Genomic DNA, 17156 nt, shown 5'->3' with positions numbered 1-17156 from the left:
AATTTTCGAATCGTGCAAAAAGGGGTCATGTGGTAGCACTCAACAGTTTAAAAGACAGAAGGCTGCACTAAGCAAATTGTGTTTGAAGGATCTCAATCTTTTCATGAAGAAATAAAGTTTCTAACTTGATGTCTTGTAATGTCTCAAAGACATCATCTAGTGATTTCATATGAGGAATAATTATTGGAAAGCTTGAAGAAGGCCTCAAGATTACTGATATTGCGAGAGTTTGGAATCTCATATAGCATTGTATACAGGTTCTGGGCAGTGTTTCAAACCAATGGAATGTGTTTTAGACATTTGCTGAGAGACAGCTTTCACTCTACCAGGGGAATGAAGACAGATTTTTGGTTATATGAACAAAACATAATCAATGTACAATGGCAGGTCAGCTTGTAAGTTGGCTCCATTCAAGCACAGGTACACGGATATCTCGATAAACTGTGGCAAGACATCTGCGACAAATAAGCCTATATGCCCAAAGACCTGCAGCTCATTGTAGAGCACATTTTCAGTGGTTGTATCCATAATACTTGGACAAGACGCCCAATGGGCTAATGTACTCTTTACAGACGAGAGTAGTTTAATTTAGTCTTTCTTCCAATTCTAGATGATACTTATCTTGAGTGAAAGCTACTTACCATCACAAGAAATTTTTGAAAGGGATAGATATGGCAGTACTGGGGGGGGGATCATGGTGTGAGGAGGCATTATGCTTAATGGACACACCGAGCTACAAGTGCTGGAAAAAGGGACTATGAATTCATTTTTATGGATAACAGTGCCACACCACATCGTACACAAGCAGTGGAGATACTCCTGGAGATCGAGGATATTAATTGAGTCGAGTGGCTAGCATGCTCCCCAGATCCCGACCCCATAGAATGCAATAGGGAGACACAGTTCAGGGTGGACATATTCCATACTGAAATGGCTCTCTGCATTGTTTTCTAGCACTGTACGTTAATTCCTTAACTACGTCCTTAGGAAATTAGTAACTTTTGCAAAAATGTATTGCAATTTAATTTGTATGAAATTTATAACACATTTTTTGGGTAATATAATTTATTAGAATGCTGGCAATAAATATACGTTGGTTACATCTATTACTGCTATGTGGCTGTAGTCATGAGAATGTTTTCATATACAGGTAAAAAAGTAGTTCGTTCTTAGCTTGTGGATACTAGTGTACTGAATTTTTATAATAGAATGACATCTGAGTTGAATAGAGAGAATTGCTATGATGATATTGCTGGATTTTGCAGTCATTTAACAGGATACCACATGGAACTCTTTTGTGCAAACAAATGGGGATAGATATGAAGCTGGTGATATGGATAAAGTGGCTGATGGACAACAGATACCAAAAAGTAATATATGGAGAAGCGGAATCAAAGAGAAGGCAGGTGACTAGTGGTGTGCTGCGGGGCTCTGTGATTACCACTGCTGTTTAATTTGTACATAAATGATATAAGAAATAATTTGAAGGGAAATATTCAGTTATTTGCTAATAATGCAAAGTTGGGTAGGGTAATAATTAAGGTGATTTTGAGAACTTGTAGGATGATTTGAATAGGCTGAGAGTATTGGTAAAATATAATGGATGTCAATTTAATGCGAAAAAAGTGTTGAGGTATGCATTTTAGGATACAAAGATTACAAACTGTGTATCACATTAAGGGAAATGTACTCCAAAAAACTGATGAAGCCAAGGATTTAGGGGTAGTAGTAGATAGTTGAAGTACATAATGCTTAAATAACCGTGGTAGCTCAGAGGATTACTTTGTTATTGAAGAACACATTAAGAAGTAGAGAAAAGGGAGTTATCATTCCTCTTTATAATATATCTTTCCCTTGATATGACCACATCTGGATTACTGTGCTCAGGTCTGGTCACTTGGGTTTCTTGGGAATGAGGAAATGGTGGAGAGGATCCAGAGGCAAGTGACCAAGATGGTGAGTGGTCTGTGGAATGCTCCCTATGAGGACAGACTGAGGGTTTGTGGATTACAAAAGTTGGTTGATAGGTAAAAAAAGAGGGAGGGATATGATAGAAACAAGTTACTTAAAAGAATTCTATAAGATTAATACAATGGAAATATTTCAGCATTTGGTTAGAGGGGACAGAACAAGAGGTCATCCCTGGAAGTTGGGATGACCTCTTGTTCTAGCCCTTACTGTAGTTAGTAAGGGCTAGATTTTTCACTTGGAGAGTGGTGAATGAATGGAATGGGTTGCCTGAGTCAGATGTGAATGTTTTGTTAATGGTTTCATGGAAAGTTATGATTGATAGTGTGTTGATAATTTGGTCTTCCATGATGAGTCTTAGGACTCCATGGAGGTGTCCATGCTATAATAATAATAATAATGCGTAGATATATCCATGACCTTTCCCATCATTCTCCCTTCCTCCTAACACAGCCATGAACCTCTCTGTTCCAAACAGGCTTCCTTGTGTGACAGCAATCTCTCCTTTAATTAACACATCTTCCTATTTAAAGGCTACTATGTCAAAAATGTTCCTTTCTGCATATTTCCTTCCTCTGAACATATGGATTACAATAATGCTATTACTATTTCCCCATATCAGGGACATCTCATAAAAACTAGTTTTTTAAGAGGCAGCCCTTGAAAATTTTTTTTCCAAACTTCATATGAAGCTGACTACTCTCATCCACTCTCCTAAAGATCAACTCCCTCCCTCATCAATTCCAAGGTTCCTTGTTCTTCTATCTTGTTGTATTATAGATAAATTTGAAAATCTGCCATATTTTGAAGAACACAAAAACTATATTCACTGCCACAGTTATGGTCAGTTAGATATAGTTAACCATGCCTTAAACACCTTGTATATAATTTGTATATAATCAAATGAAAAATGACTGTCCATCATCATCACCACAGCAAATAAAAACAGGAAAGATTATATATATATCTCTCTCTTTTTTGGATCAGCAGCAGATTTAAAAAACCACACAAATCTTAGTAAGAGAGTAATCCTCTTAGGAACTCAGGCTTCCAGTTTAATGCTTGGGAATCATCACTTATATCTTTCAAGTAGTACGAGCTAAGGCAACTCAGGGATACTGAGGATTGTATTCTTGTAAGATCTCAGGTCAACTTTTGAAATTTTCATAGTTTCTACAAACATTTGGCTTTGAAATAATGTTGGATCCACTTTGCATATGTAATTTTACATCACTGAAATGAAGCCTTATGGCTCTTTCTTTAGTAATTCCAGTTTAATATTTTCCTTTTTTGTGTTCATTATACAGTTTTCACATTATTTTTATTTCTCAGGTATCTCCATGGAGTCAAAGACTTATTGTGGGAGACCCAGTCTACCATTGTTCACACAATATACCTATCATACCTCTCCTTGAAATTTACAGATTTACTCATAACCACCTCTGGCAACCTATTCCACCAATTCACCACCATCCAAGCAAAATATCAAATCTGATCCTTGCTTATACAAGACTGTTATACAATTTCCAGAGATGGCATCTTATTCTCTCCCTTCCTGCTATGAATTTGAAAGTCTCTAATGTCAACCAATTCTGTAAAAATAAAATTTTTAATAACTTATATACTTCTATCGTGAGCCTTCTCCATCCCCCCCCCCTTATCTGCCTGTCAACTAGTTTTTGAATCCCACAGACCTTGAATATATTTTCATAAGGAATATTTCACAAACCTATCAAAATTTCAGTCACTCACCTCTGGATTCTCTCCACCACTCCATCCCTACAGAATTCAGGGAACCAGATCTTGTGCAGTAGTCCAGATGTGGTCCTATTAAAGCCTTCTAAAAGGTGAATAATGACCTCTTTATCCCTGCTTGTCAGTGTTATTCAAACTATATAATATGATGAGCTGTTTTGGCTACTTTCCAATATATCACCTAAACTTCAACTTCCTTTCTACAATAACCCCCAAATCCCTGGCCTTCATCAACTTCTTGCAGTTTAGTTCCATCAACATACTGCATCAACAAAAAAGCTTATGATCTCTTCATCCTAAACTACATTATAACTTGACACTTGACCACATTAAACTGGCAGTCATTTACCTTTAGCCCATACTACAGTCTATTTAAGTCATTATGCAGGATCTGTACATAATCTTCATGTCTATTGCTTTTCCCAGCTCTGCATCATTAGCAAACAACTGAATATTTCCCATTTAAATAATTTCCTATATCACTAATATATAAATTATATAACAGTAGATAACCCAGTACTGAGTCCTGGAGCACACTGCTAGTGACTTGCTTTCTCCTGGACCCAATCCTCCATACCACCAACCAACCATCCTTTTATTCATATCACCAACTTCATATCCATCCTCGTTGGCTCCAATATAAGGAAGAGACTTCCATTTGGAATCTGTCGAATGCCTCCATCAGTATCACTGAGTAGCCATTTTCTTTATCCAACCGAATTGTCAATTTATTATAAAAGGTATACAAATTACAATGCCAAAACCTATTCTTCTCAAAACCATGTTGTCTCCTATAAACTGATTTTATATAGGTATTGACTGAATGATAATTTGTAACTGCTGTCTTGGAGCCTCCTTTATGCAGTGAAACTATTTTGCTCTCTTTCCTCTCTCTCTTGGCACTTTCTCAGATCTGAGGCTTAAATTAAAACAGCTTGGTCAGAGGAGGTACCAATTCCCTTGCACATTTTCATAATACACAGGCTGATACACTATCTAATTACATGGCTGTGTTCACATTAAGATTCTGCATTATCGTAATGTTCTCCAATTCATCTATATCTATTTCCCTATCAGCCATTGTCACATCTGATTGGAATATTTCCACCTGGATGACATATACTTGAAATGAATCACTCAATAACTCAACTATTTCATTTACTTCTGTTACCTCTTTGCCATCAACGCTCATTAGAATTATCCTTCCATAGTCATTCTTCCTTTTACTTGCCATGCAGTGAAAGAACTCTGTGATTTGTTCTGGCCTCATTGGCTATCTTCCTCTCATAACCGGCTTTGGCTTTCCTTACCATACTGGTTATCTCTGCCTTGTGCTACTCATGGGCTTGCTGATCACCTTTTCTTTATATTACTTCCACAACTTTTTCTTTTTCTGCAACATTTGCTTAATCATGCTAGTCATCCATCAATACTTACCTGATTTATCCTCCCGACTCTGGAGGATACGTACTGCTTTCTTAAAACACCCCTTGATCACCTCCCATGTACCACTACCATATCTCCACTCCAAATTCTTATGCCATGGCACTGCTGAAAGCTGACTCCTCAGCATGTCATAATCACCTGCTTTGTAATTTCATATATATCCCTTCTTAACAGAAAATTCTCCTGGCTGGTAATTTCCAAAAAAAAAACAAAAAAAAAACCACATGACTCCCAAAGCAGGGGCAGTGTGGCTATGTTGGTTACTGCTATGACTAGCTGCAGTATTCTTAAACCTTGTCTCAGGTAATTATCTCTTAGCAGGCAGCTATATAAATTCCATTTTCTTCCCACTCTATGACTATTTCTCCTTCCAATCTCCACAGTTGAACTCCCTTATAATAATTGCTCAACTGTCACTGATTGTGCTAGTTTTCTAATGCATGATGCTTATATTCTCCCTTATATCCACCCCCAAACCAGCAACCAGCTGCTTTGGGGGTGGATATTTCTGCAATACAGCTTTGAAAGTACTCTTCTATACAACCTTGTCCTCCTGATGTACTTGTACTTTTTTTTTTTTGTTTAAATTCTTCTGCTATCATTAGCAAAGCTCTCCTCCCATTCTGTTTCCTCTCTCCTCTCTGAAAATACTATTCCCCTTGTGTTCTATCTTATGAAAGTATCATCTTTTGTCAACCAAGTCTTACTAATGACAATAACTTTAGGCCACATTGAACTAACAATGCCAAAAACTCCTCATCCTTATTATGAATATTTCTGGCATTAGTATAGATACACTGCAATATCCACTTTATCTCATAATCTACCATACACCTTTCCGTTGATTATCATGCTAACATTAAGAACCTGGGGGGGGGGGGGGGATACTACATCTTGTTATCACTTTCCCACTTACTCATGGATGTCTACATTGCCTGTATCCACACTTACCAGCATCCTCCCCAAACATCCAAATCTGTACTACTGAATCCTCACTGAACAATACATTCTGCAGACATCCAACTCCATATAAATATATTGTCCATCAAACTCATTCCATATTTCTACAAACTCTACCATTTCTCCTTCCAGTCCCTATAGTTATAGTCCCTCATAATAATTACTCAATCTTCACTGATTGTGCTAGTTTTCCAATGTATGCTGCTTACATTCTCCCTTATATCTATCCCAAAGCAGCAACCAGCTATATATTTCATTCTTTTTCCAGCATATCCTCCCCCCCCCCCCCCATACAGCTTTGGCTACTGCAACTTCAGCAAAAGTTACAAGCATCAGTGATGCACCAGGGGTGACAGTCCCCTCCCCTCCAAAAAAAAAAGAAAAAAAAAAAAAAAAAAAAAAAAACACTAGAAAATTTTCCAAAAATCTTTTCCTGATTATTATTTATTTATTTTTTTATGTTGTGCCATGTCTTCTATTTCTCTACTAATTATGAATTAGTGGTCACATAAGGTGGGAATACCCTATAGCTCTCGGGAATCACAGTCACTGTGAATGCAAGGCGAACAAGGTAGTGCCCAGGCAGACCGAGCGCTACTTCTTTTGCCTGAAACGGGCCAGAGGAGATCATGGGTTTCATGTATTGGCAATCACTGCAGATGCCCAGATATAGGTTGTATGCAATGCATAGTGTCTATTCTCAAATCGTCTACTGAACTCGATCCCCCCCCCCCAAAAAAAAAGATTAAATCCTGAGTGTACCACTGACAGGCGTTAGTTTAGCCACATTGCGGCAGGCGGCATCACTACGCTAACAATTCCTGTTAGTATAGCAAGTGCGGAAAGAAGTTTATCCAAGCTTAAACTAATTAAAAATTATTTGCGAACAGCAATGACCCAAGAAAGATTTGTTGGTCTAGCAACTGGGGGGGGGGTGGGGGGGGGGGGGGGTGGGGGGGGGGGGGGGTGGGGGGGGGGGGGGGTGGGGGGGGGGGGGGGTGGGGGGGGGGGGGGGTGGGGGGGGGGGGGGGTGGGGGGGGGGGGGGGTGGGGGGGGGGGGGGGTGGGGGGGGGGGGGGGTGGGGGGGGGGGGGGGTGGGGGGGGGGGGGGGTGGGGGGGGGGGGGGGTGGGGGGGGGGGGGGGTGGGGGGGGGGGGGGGTGGGGGGGGGGGGGGGTGGGGGGGGGGGGGGGTGGGGGGGGGGGGGGGTGGGGGGGGGGGGGGGTGGGGGGGGGGGGGGGTGGGGGGGGGGGGGGGTGGGGGGGGGGGGGGGTGGGGGGGGGGGGGGGTGGGGGGGGGGGGGGGTGGGGGGGGGGGGGGGTGGGGGGGGGGGGGGGTGGGGGGGGGGGGGGGTGGGGGGGGGGGGGGGTGGGGGGGGGGGGGGGTGGGGGGGGGGGGGGGTGGGGGGGGGGGGGGGTGGGGGGGGATACTCTTGAAGCTGCCAAGAAAACGCTCCAGCATTTCGACCTCAGCTTAACCAACTTCGAAAGTGTGACAACTGATGGTGCCCCCTGATATGGTGGGAAAGAACGAAGGTTTTGTTGCGCTACTACTGAGAGAACAGGAACTAGAAAGAAAAGATTTCGTCCTTTACCACTGTTTAATCCACCAGGAGAATTTGTGGGTGAAAACTATTGGATTTGAGAATGTCATGAAAGTTATTGTGACTGTCGTCAACATTATTAGGGCAAGAGGATTAAATCATCGTCAATTCCAAGCGTATCATGGCGATGTGGTTTATTATAGTGATGTGCGTTGGTTGAGCAGAGGGAAGGTTCTTAAAAGTCTTTGACCTAAGGAGCGAAATACAGCAATTCATGCAAGCCAAGGGGAATCCGATTGCAGAATTTAACGATCCGAAGTGGATGACAGACTTTGTGACCAAGATCTAGTTACATATGAATGACCTAAATGCGTGGCTACAATCCAAAGATCAACTGGTGCACACTCTCCTTGATCACATCAAAGCTTTGTGGCCAAGCTCAAATTTTGGGAGGCACAACTCGCAAAAAAAAGACTTAACCCATTTCCAGCTTCTCGCCGAGTCCAACTGTTTGTCTCTTGATGAATACGCTACAAAATTAACCATGTTGCGAAGAGAATGTGAAGAGAGATTTAGTTATTTTCATAACCAACAGTCTTCTTTAGATTTATTTTCAATGCCATTCAGTGTCAATGCTGCCGAAATGCCAGGCTCAGTACAAATGGAGCTGCTTGAACTCCAAAACAACTTTACTTTGAGAGAAAAATTATTCAATGTGCCCTTGCTTTCATTTTACATAGACTGCATTCTGAGGACACATTCCCTAATCTTCGCAGACATGATTTGAAGATGTATGCTTTTAGGAAGTACATACTTATGTGAGTAGTTCTTCTCCAGAATGAAGCATGTGAAATCTAAGACAAGAACTCAGATTATGGACCAACATTTCGAGAATACTCTGCGCCTAGCAACCTCCAACATTGATGCCAACATTGACAAGCAGGTCAAGGAAAAACATAGCCAAGTTGCCCATTGACATTTTAAAATACAAATCTAAAGTTGATTGTTTATGCTTTTTTTTCTCTTTCATTTAACAATTGCCTATATGGATTTACTGCATTTAAATTTTTTAAATTTCTCAAACCAACCATGAGAAGCCGCAAAATTTTCCACAATTTCTTCAGTTTGTTTAGATTTCAGGTGATTAAAGAAAAATAATGCTTTCTCTTGAATCACCATTTGAGTTAAAGGCATATGATGTTGTGACATGTCATCTATCCACAAACTTAACATTTTCTCCATTTTTTCTAAAATTGGACTCCTTAAGTGAGTTAATTTTGCTGCTGTAACATCTGTATAATTCTGAGCAGACTGTTTTATTTTTTCTGATTAACTAAGAATGGTTGTTAAAGTTGACTCTGCTAATCCTAAAGAATGTGCCACATCGAATTTTCTTTCACCCCTTTCAACATGTTGTATGATATTTAATTTAGTTTCTAAAGAAATTGCTTTTCTTTTCCTTGATTCTGACATTTTAACTAAATGGGTAGAAAAACAAAATATCAATTAATATTTACAAAATCTACAATAATGCTGTCAGAGAACATACTTCATTTATTGCAATGCACCACACCGAAACACACCCCACGAAGTGTAAGCAATGGCTAAATTAACAGGGATGATGCACGAAACTGTTAAAACAGACACACCCACAGCTTGGGAGTACGTGACGAATCACTGTCGTTCGCCAATCGGATGATTGCTGGGCATTGACCTTAAAATTTTAATATTTTTAAGTAAAATGGGGATTGAAATTGCAGACTTCATTATATCGAGGCTTCATTATCAGAGGTAAAGTTAACTGAGGTATACCTGTGTGTGTGTGTGTGTGTGTGTGTGTATATATAAACACACACACACACATATATTTGAATAGTAGATTGGATAGCTGGATAGTAGATTAGTTCATTGGATTGAAGGTTGGCTGTCTGATAGGTATTGGCAAGTTGTGAATGGGGGGGGGGGGGAGCGATATCCTGGAGGAGGAGGAAGGTCACCAGAGGTGTTCCCCAGGGATCTGTTTTGGGTCCAATGCTGTTTAATTTGTATATGTAAGTGTAAGCGATACTGGGAAAGGCTTGAAAGTGATACACAGTTGTTTGTAGATGATATAAAGTTGGGAAGAACTATGAGGAATATAACGAATGTCGTAGTTTTGCAAGGGAAATTTCAATAAACTTTCTGAATGAGCAAATGAATGGGGCTGTCAATTTATGTAATTTGTATGTAAATGATACTGGGAAAGGCTTGAATGATGATATACAATTGTTTGTAGATGATGTAAAGTTGGGAAGAACCATGAGGAGTATAATAGATGTTGTAGTCTTGCAAGGGGATTTCAACAGACTTTCTGAATAGGAAAATGAATGGGGAGGGCCAATTCAATGTAGCAAAGTATAAAGTTTTAAAATTTGAAAAGCACAGATGGGATGCAGAATATAAAGTTGGTGGGGAAATATCATAGAGCAGGTGGAAAAGTTGAGGGATCTGGGATATTGGTGGATAGGAGTCTGAAATTTTGGAGATATTTTGCTAAAATTCTGAGGACAGAACAGTGCATTATGGCAATGATGCAGAGAGCACTAACAAGTAAGAGTACAGATGTTATGATTCCTTTGTATAAGACTTTAATCAGATCTCATATGGATTACTGTGCACAGATTTGTTCACTGGGTTTTCAAAAGGATGATGAGATGTTGGAAAGGATTCAGAGATGATTGACTAAGGTGGTTTTTGGTCTCTGTAGGACAAAGAATGACAAAGAAGGAAAGGAATAGGGTGGGAGACATGATTGAGACACATAAGTTGGTAAGGGGTTATTACTGGATTAATGCAGATCAGATTTTTCATAGAATGGGTGAAGACAGGGGAAGAACAAGAGGCCATTCTTGGAAGTTGTATAAGAAGGGTGTGAGCAAGAAAGTGAGGAGTAGCTTTTTTTTGCATGGAAAGTTATGGGTGGGTGGAATGCATTGCCTGGAAGTGTAGTGAGAGTGGAGATAACGAATGCATTCAAGTCACATTATGATGAGCTGTGTGTGTGTGTGTGTGTGTGATGGAGGACCTCCTGTGATGAGTCATTGATTATATGGAGGTTCTACTACTACTCATAATAATATATATACTTTTTTTTTTTATTTGTGTGGGTTCCCCCTCCCCATTCATTGACTGCCCTTAGGACTGATTGAGCCCTCCTAATGAGGGATTAATTACTATATCCGATGACTGTGAGCCTGTGTGGTGTTCACGGGGCTTGTTTGCCTGCTTGTGGGATGAAAAAACCACAGAAAAACTGTGTGTGTGTGTGGGGGGGGGGGACCCTGCTGGTCCATGCCCAAGACTGGCTAACTTGGCTATGGCTGAGAAAGATCCTTAAGCTCCTCAACGTCATCGACGAGAATCGAACTTAGGACACTCCTTCCCCAGGCATATGGTTGCGAAGTGCATAGCCACTAGGCTAACTGCACAGACAATATATATATATATATATATACTTATATGTATGTATACACACAAGGTGTTTCAAATTAAAGTATCACTATTCAGAGCAATCTGTAGAGAGAGAGAACCAGAAGACAAAATATCCTCAAACTTGATTTGGTAATCTGACCAAGATCATGTGGAGCAGATTTTGACAATAAAAAAAAAAGTGTTCAAAAATGACCGAAGGAGAAAATATGGAGATGTGAAGTAGGAGAAAATTACATTAATGTGATCCAGATTGTATGTGATAATGAAATGATTCCGATTCAATGACAATAAAGATCCCATAATGTTTATTTTACTCATCTCATAAAATAACGTATCACATAGAGCTGACATGATGCAAGGAGCCATCAAGGAGACCCCGATGCTCAACAGAGGTGAAGTTTAATGTGTTGGCCTTAGTGCATTAACAATAGCTGATACTCCCATACAGCACTGTCTACAGTGGAATGCAGCCAATCTGTTAAAATGTTTCATACATGATATGAGATTTTGTTTTTCAAATCTGCAGCTGAAGAACTCTGTCCCAATACATTATGCCCAAAGCTAAAAGTCACAGGGGTTAAGGTCTGGTGAAGGCAGTGGCTATTTCATAGAAAATGAGCAACTAATTACTCTATCTCTGTGAAATGTTGATGCAATAATTGTTGAACTTCACGTTCTATGTGGGGAAGTATCCCATTTTGCATTAACACTGCTGTGTTCAGGCACCCTCTTTACTGGAATTGCAGAATGATGAAACTGCTCAACATGTCATGATAATACAAAATCCATCACACAGAACCAAGTTGTGGTTCTCTTTGATGGATTTCTTTGAAGGAAAACAGTCAAATAATGAACTTGGCCATAAATTCTAACCATATTGTAATCTTTAGTGAATGTAAGGGAAATTGCTGAAATGCATAAGGATTCTCAGTAGTCCAGATGTGACAGTTTTGAGTGTTTGCTACTTCACAAACAGGAAAATGTGATTCATCACTCCACAGGATGTTGCAAGGCTAATCCTCGTCCACCTCTATGAGTGCCAAAAGTATCAATGCAAGCATTTCTCAGATGCTGGCCTATTCCATTTGCGACATCTTGGCTGCGGCTGAGTTTATACAGGTACCAATGTAATGCTTTACATAAAGTTCTCCACAGTGTTGTGTATGTACGTACACATATAGTTGTCTTGCCAAGGCAAGACAACTCTGTTCGTGCACTGTACAAACCTACAGCATTTTCATTTGACCGCTCAACAACTGCAGTTGTAACATCTTTAGTCATTTGCAGAATTTCAAATTTACTCCCTCTTCTTGACTGCACTGTTAAAAGGCCTGTCTCTTCAAATCAATGAACCATGCATCACACTGCATTTAGTATCACTAGGCCTGTACACTCAAAGTGCTGCTGCAGCATTTTCTCCATTCCTACAAAAACACTTCACAAGCAAGAAGATACTTTCAGGGAAAGGGAGACCATTGTGCAAGTTGAATGACTCTAGACAGGCTTGCTCCTTCACTTATACTGCCTTACAGCTCACATGGTATGCAAAATTTACTATATTTTCTTGCTTACAATACCATATTTCCCATATTGGTAATTTTTTTATTGTTAAAATCACTTCCCCATAATCTGGTTAAGGTACCCACCAAATTTAAGGGTTTGTGTACTGGTTTTCTCTACAGATTGTTTTGAATAGGAGTACTATTAGTTTGAAACACCCTGTGTATACAACAATAAATTACCATAGTGCAGTTTTGAGCAGTGCAGGAAGGGGATGGTGGGTCTGGAAAGTTCTGATAAACACCTAGAACAAAAATGAAATTAAAGCAACTCATATAACCACAAGAAAGAGCATAGAGCATATATAAGAATATAAGAACATAAGTTACTTTCATAACTCTGTTTCTTTCTTGTCGTTATATCAGTTGCTTTAATATCATTTTTGTTCCAGGTGTTTATCAGAACTTTCAATCCAGCCTCCTGGTATAATTTTTAACACTTTTAAAAAAAAAAAATGTAACAGTACTACTGTATGGTACTGCATTAATGACATTCCAACTCTACTGAAACAGTATCTTAGTCATTTAGCATAGAAAAGTTGATGCATGTTTTAGTATTATTTCAGCTTTGGTGCACCAAAGTTATCGTGACTCTACAAAAAGTACACTTTTATACTCGGTTATGAGTGGTAAGAGGAAATGCAACAGAGCTTGTGAATCTAAAAATGTAAATTGTTAACAGTCAAAAACTTTAAATTATAAAGCATGGAATAGTCACAAATCACTTTTGTCATCTTGCATTAGAAAGGTGATCATTAAACATAGAAGTTCTAAAATGGATAATATGGAATGTCTCTTACATGGATCTGACTTAATGGAATTTTTTTCTGAAGACTGCAATCAGAAAAAAAGTCAAATGATAATTTAAGTTGAATCAACAGGTCTCTATAAGGTGAGAGGGGAAAAAAAAAGGATAAGAAAATGGAAATGAGGAGAAACTTTATCAGCATAGTCGTAGCTGGTTTTATAACTTGAAGAAATTTTTTGAATTGTAAGTGAAAGTGTTGATAATGATGCTATTGCAAAATTCCCCAATGAGCTAAAAGAAATTATTGAAAAATGAAGCTACAAGAATGAGCAAATTTTGGTTTATTACTACTCCTTCTCACTAATACAATAAATTAAGCAATCTAATTAGAGACTTTCTCTTCAGTAGTTCATAATTAAAATCAAAAAACATATTTTGAATTAATTCAAATCATTATCAAAAAATAACTTACTGAGTAGAGGATCCATGGCAAGTGGTAGTTGGGTAGTTGATGTCTGAGAATTTTCAGAGTATGGCGGCTGATGAAGTGGTCCTGAAAAAAGAGAGAGAGAGAGAGAGGGAGGGGGGATTAATATCTTGAGCACCTCAATATTTTTTAAGTCATTATTTTGTGTATCTAAATATCAGATTTCTAGAATTTTTTTTAACCTGATAACCTCAAAGCTGTTGATATTATGTTTAGAATAATCAGAGGTAAAAAAAAAAATAAAAAAAAGGCATAAAATGCTCTTTATTTCATTTAGCAGGAATATTGTTACTCTGTATTGACTATCATGCAATAATCGCTTAGACACATCTGTTTCAAATAATACTGAAAATCATCAGTGTTAACTGAATCAAATTATGTTAGATTTTATTCTGACTGGCAAGGTGGCTGTGTAACTCAGGCTTCTTTTCAGTCAATTTCCTGAGTCATTCAATTTAACAAAATATGATTTTTCTCTCAGCAAATTATTATTTTTATTATTATGATTCAGGCCTCCACAGACTCAAAAGATTCATTGTGGTAGAAACATACTAGAAAACTCAAAGTCTATCATACCATCCCTTGAACTCATTGACCGTTCATGCTGTCACCACTCTATCAAGCAATGCATTAACCACCCTCCATGCAAAGAAACTACTCCTCACCCTCTTGCTCAAACTCTCCTTTCATAACTTCCAGGGATGGCCCCTTGTCTCTGTTCCACCAAGTGAAAGACCTCCCCAGTATCAACCCTGTAACTACCTCTCAGTTTAAAAGTCTCAATCATATCACCTCTCCTTCTTTTATCTACAAAATTTTGGAGTCCACATTCCATAGGCCTATCTTCATAACTAACATTGTACAGTCCCGATGCCATCTTTGTCATCTGCTTCTAAACCCTTTCTACAGTTAATTTATCCCCTTCAAATCCTGAGGACAAAATTTAAGCACAATAGTGCATGTGTGGTCTGATCAGGGCTATATACAATGGAATGACAACTCTTTTGTCTCTGAAGGTCAACATCATTCTTAGTATTGTAGCAATCCTCTGGGTTATGTTTATCACATTTGCAAAATGTTCCCTGAATTTCAGGTTTCTATCAATCATCAGTCCCCAGATCCCTTGCCCCCCCCCCCCCGCCTTTACAGTTCCTTCAACAGAGAATGCAGCCTCCCATCGCTGTATCCCAAACTACATTTTGTTTCATTAAACTGAAACCCCCATTCATTTGCCCATCTATCCAGTTTATTCAAATCCTCTTGCAGGGCTACCACATCTGAACTATCACTAATAGCCCTACCTAGCTTCACATCATCTACAAACAATTGAATATCCAACTGCAATCCAATGAAAATGTCATTGAAATAAAGATTAAACAATACAGGCCAGTAACAAGCACTGTGGGATACCATTGTAACCTTCTGCTTTCTTGATACCACTCTCTTACACAACTCTCTGATATCTATCAGACAGCCAATCCCAAATCCAGTTCATTCACTAACCTGACATCTAAACCGATGTGAAGCAACTTAACTACCTTACCGGCCATTATGGATCAAATACGCATCCTCATATGCTTTGTATCCATCATATATTTCAATGTAATATCAATGATATTACAATTTTAATATGCACTTCACATCCATGATAACTTGGACGTATATATACGTCCTGGCCAGTAGCGTGGTTAAATATCAGCTTATCATGTGGTACCCTAAGAGATGGTTGAGGAATGGGGGGAGGAGGAATGCCATATGAATAAATAAATAAAATGTGGTACCCTGTCAAATGCCTTTCCCTCATCAACCGTTCTTGTCACTTTATTATAAAAGGCAATTAATTATATTACTAAAGCAAGAGAACCCCCTTAACAACTCTATGTTGATTCTCACAAATAACATTATCCTCATCTACCCAACACTGTATATGGTCCCTCACTAATTTCTCCAAGATCTTAACAACTACCGATGAAGCACAAACTGGTCTCTAACTTAACACTTCCAGTCTGCTACCATCTTTATGCAACGGCACCATCTTATCCTCTTTCCACTCCTTGGGTACCTTTCCCTTGGCCAGACTTTCACTGAAAAGCCAGGTCCACGGAGCTGTCAGTTTTTTAGCTCATTCTCTCAAAAAATGTCTCTCAAAGTGACATTTTTATTCTTTATACTAATGCCTGGAGTATCATTGGTAGCTCTGATAGCATTAGCCAGTCCAAAGATTCTTTAGATCTCGGAGATGTGGTTGACAAAAGATGATGTACCAAAGGAATAGAAGTAGCAGGGTACAGCATTTTTTGACAGGATAGGAAGGGAAAACGCAGTGGTGGAGTACTACTTATGGTTAGTGATGACTTGTGTCCTCTCAAAGTGGAGGAATTGGAGGACAATGGCACTAATGGTTTTGAAAGTATGGTGTGATGTAGAGGTGGGTAAGGCAGGATATTTAGTGGGGGTGTTGCTACAAGCCAAGGAGCACAGAGGGTGGGGAGCAGGAGATGTTTAGGCAGTTGAGCTCGGCAAGTGCAAGAAGAATGATTGTTATGGGAGATTTTAACTACAGCAGTATGAGCTGGGAAGAGGAAAATGCATGTAGTATTAAGAGAATGGAATTTCTAGGGACAAATGTCTTAGGCAACATGTAGTAGAAGGAAAATGAGATTCATGAATTTCGAATTTTGTCATAGAATCAGAAGAGCTGTTTATAACGGAGATTGCATCTCTGCCTTCATCTGGAGAGAGAGTGACCATGTGGTTTTGATTTGGACGATGAATAGACATGCAGGAGTGTCAAAGAGAAAGGAATGCATATGGAATTATAAGGCAGGTGATTATAATAGTCTTAGAATCAACTTGGGGCCGTTCCATGGAGGGAGGAATTGGAAGGCTGAGATATCATTAGTGCTTGGGAAATTGTGATAGGAATATTTATTAGCAGCAATACTAAGCTGTATACCATGAGTGAAGAAGAGGACATAATTTGGTATAACATGGATAACAAACAACATCAAACAGGAACTGCAGGTTAAAAAGAGATTATGGAAGAGATATAAGGAGAGGGGGTGGAAAGCAGATGAATGAGGAATATAAGATATCAGACCAGGAGAGTGACTAGTATGGTAAGGAATGCAAATCTGGAATATGAGAATAGATTGGCCCAAGAGATCCAAAGAAAATCCTAAGGAATTCTTTCTTTATGTGGCCAGCAGGAGGAGAAATGA

General features: G+C 39.3%; 1 protein-coding gene across 1 annotated transcript in view; it reads right to left on the bottom strand.

The window, feature by feature from the left end:
- The window catches only part of rg (A kinase anchor protein rugose), a 1380990-nt gene that overhangs the window by 84021 nt on the left and 1279813 nt on the right, over positions 1–17156 (bottom strand). Inside the window, exon 48 of the mRNA XM_090393458.1 lies at positions 13921–14001. Coding sequence (XP_090249584.1) covers positions 13921–14001 — 81 coding nt within the window. The remainder of the gene's footprint in view (positions 1–13920; positions 14002–17156) is intronic.

This window comes from Typopeltis vanoorti, chromosome 5, assembly GCF_054136105.1.
Source record: "Typopeltis vanoorti isolate ZY-2024b chromosome 5, IOZ_Tvanoo_1.0, whole genome shotgun sequence".
Taxonomy (NCBI): domain Eukaryota; kingdom Metazoa; phylum Arthropoda; class Arachnida; order Uropygi; family Thelyphonidae; genus Typopeltis; species Typopeltis vanoorti.
The sequence above is the reverse complement of the archived record's forward strand: the minus strand, read 5'-3'. Positions and strand labels throughout refer to the sequence as shown.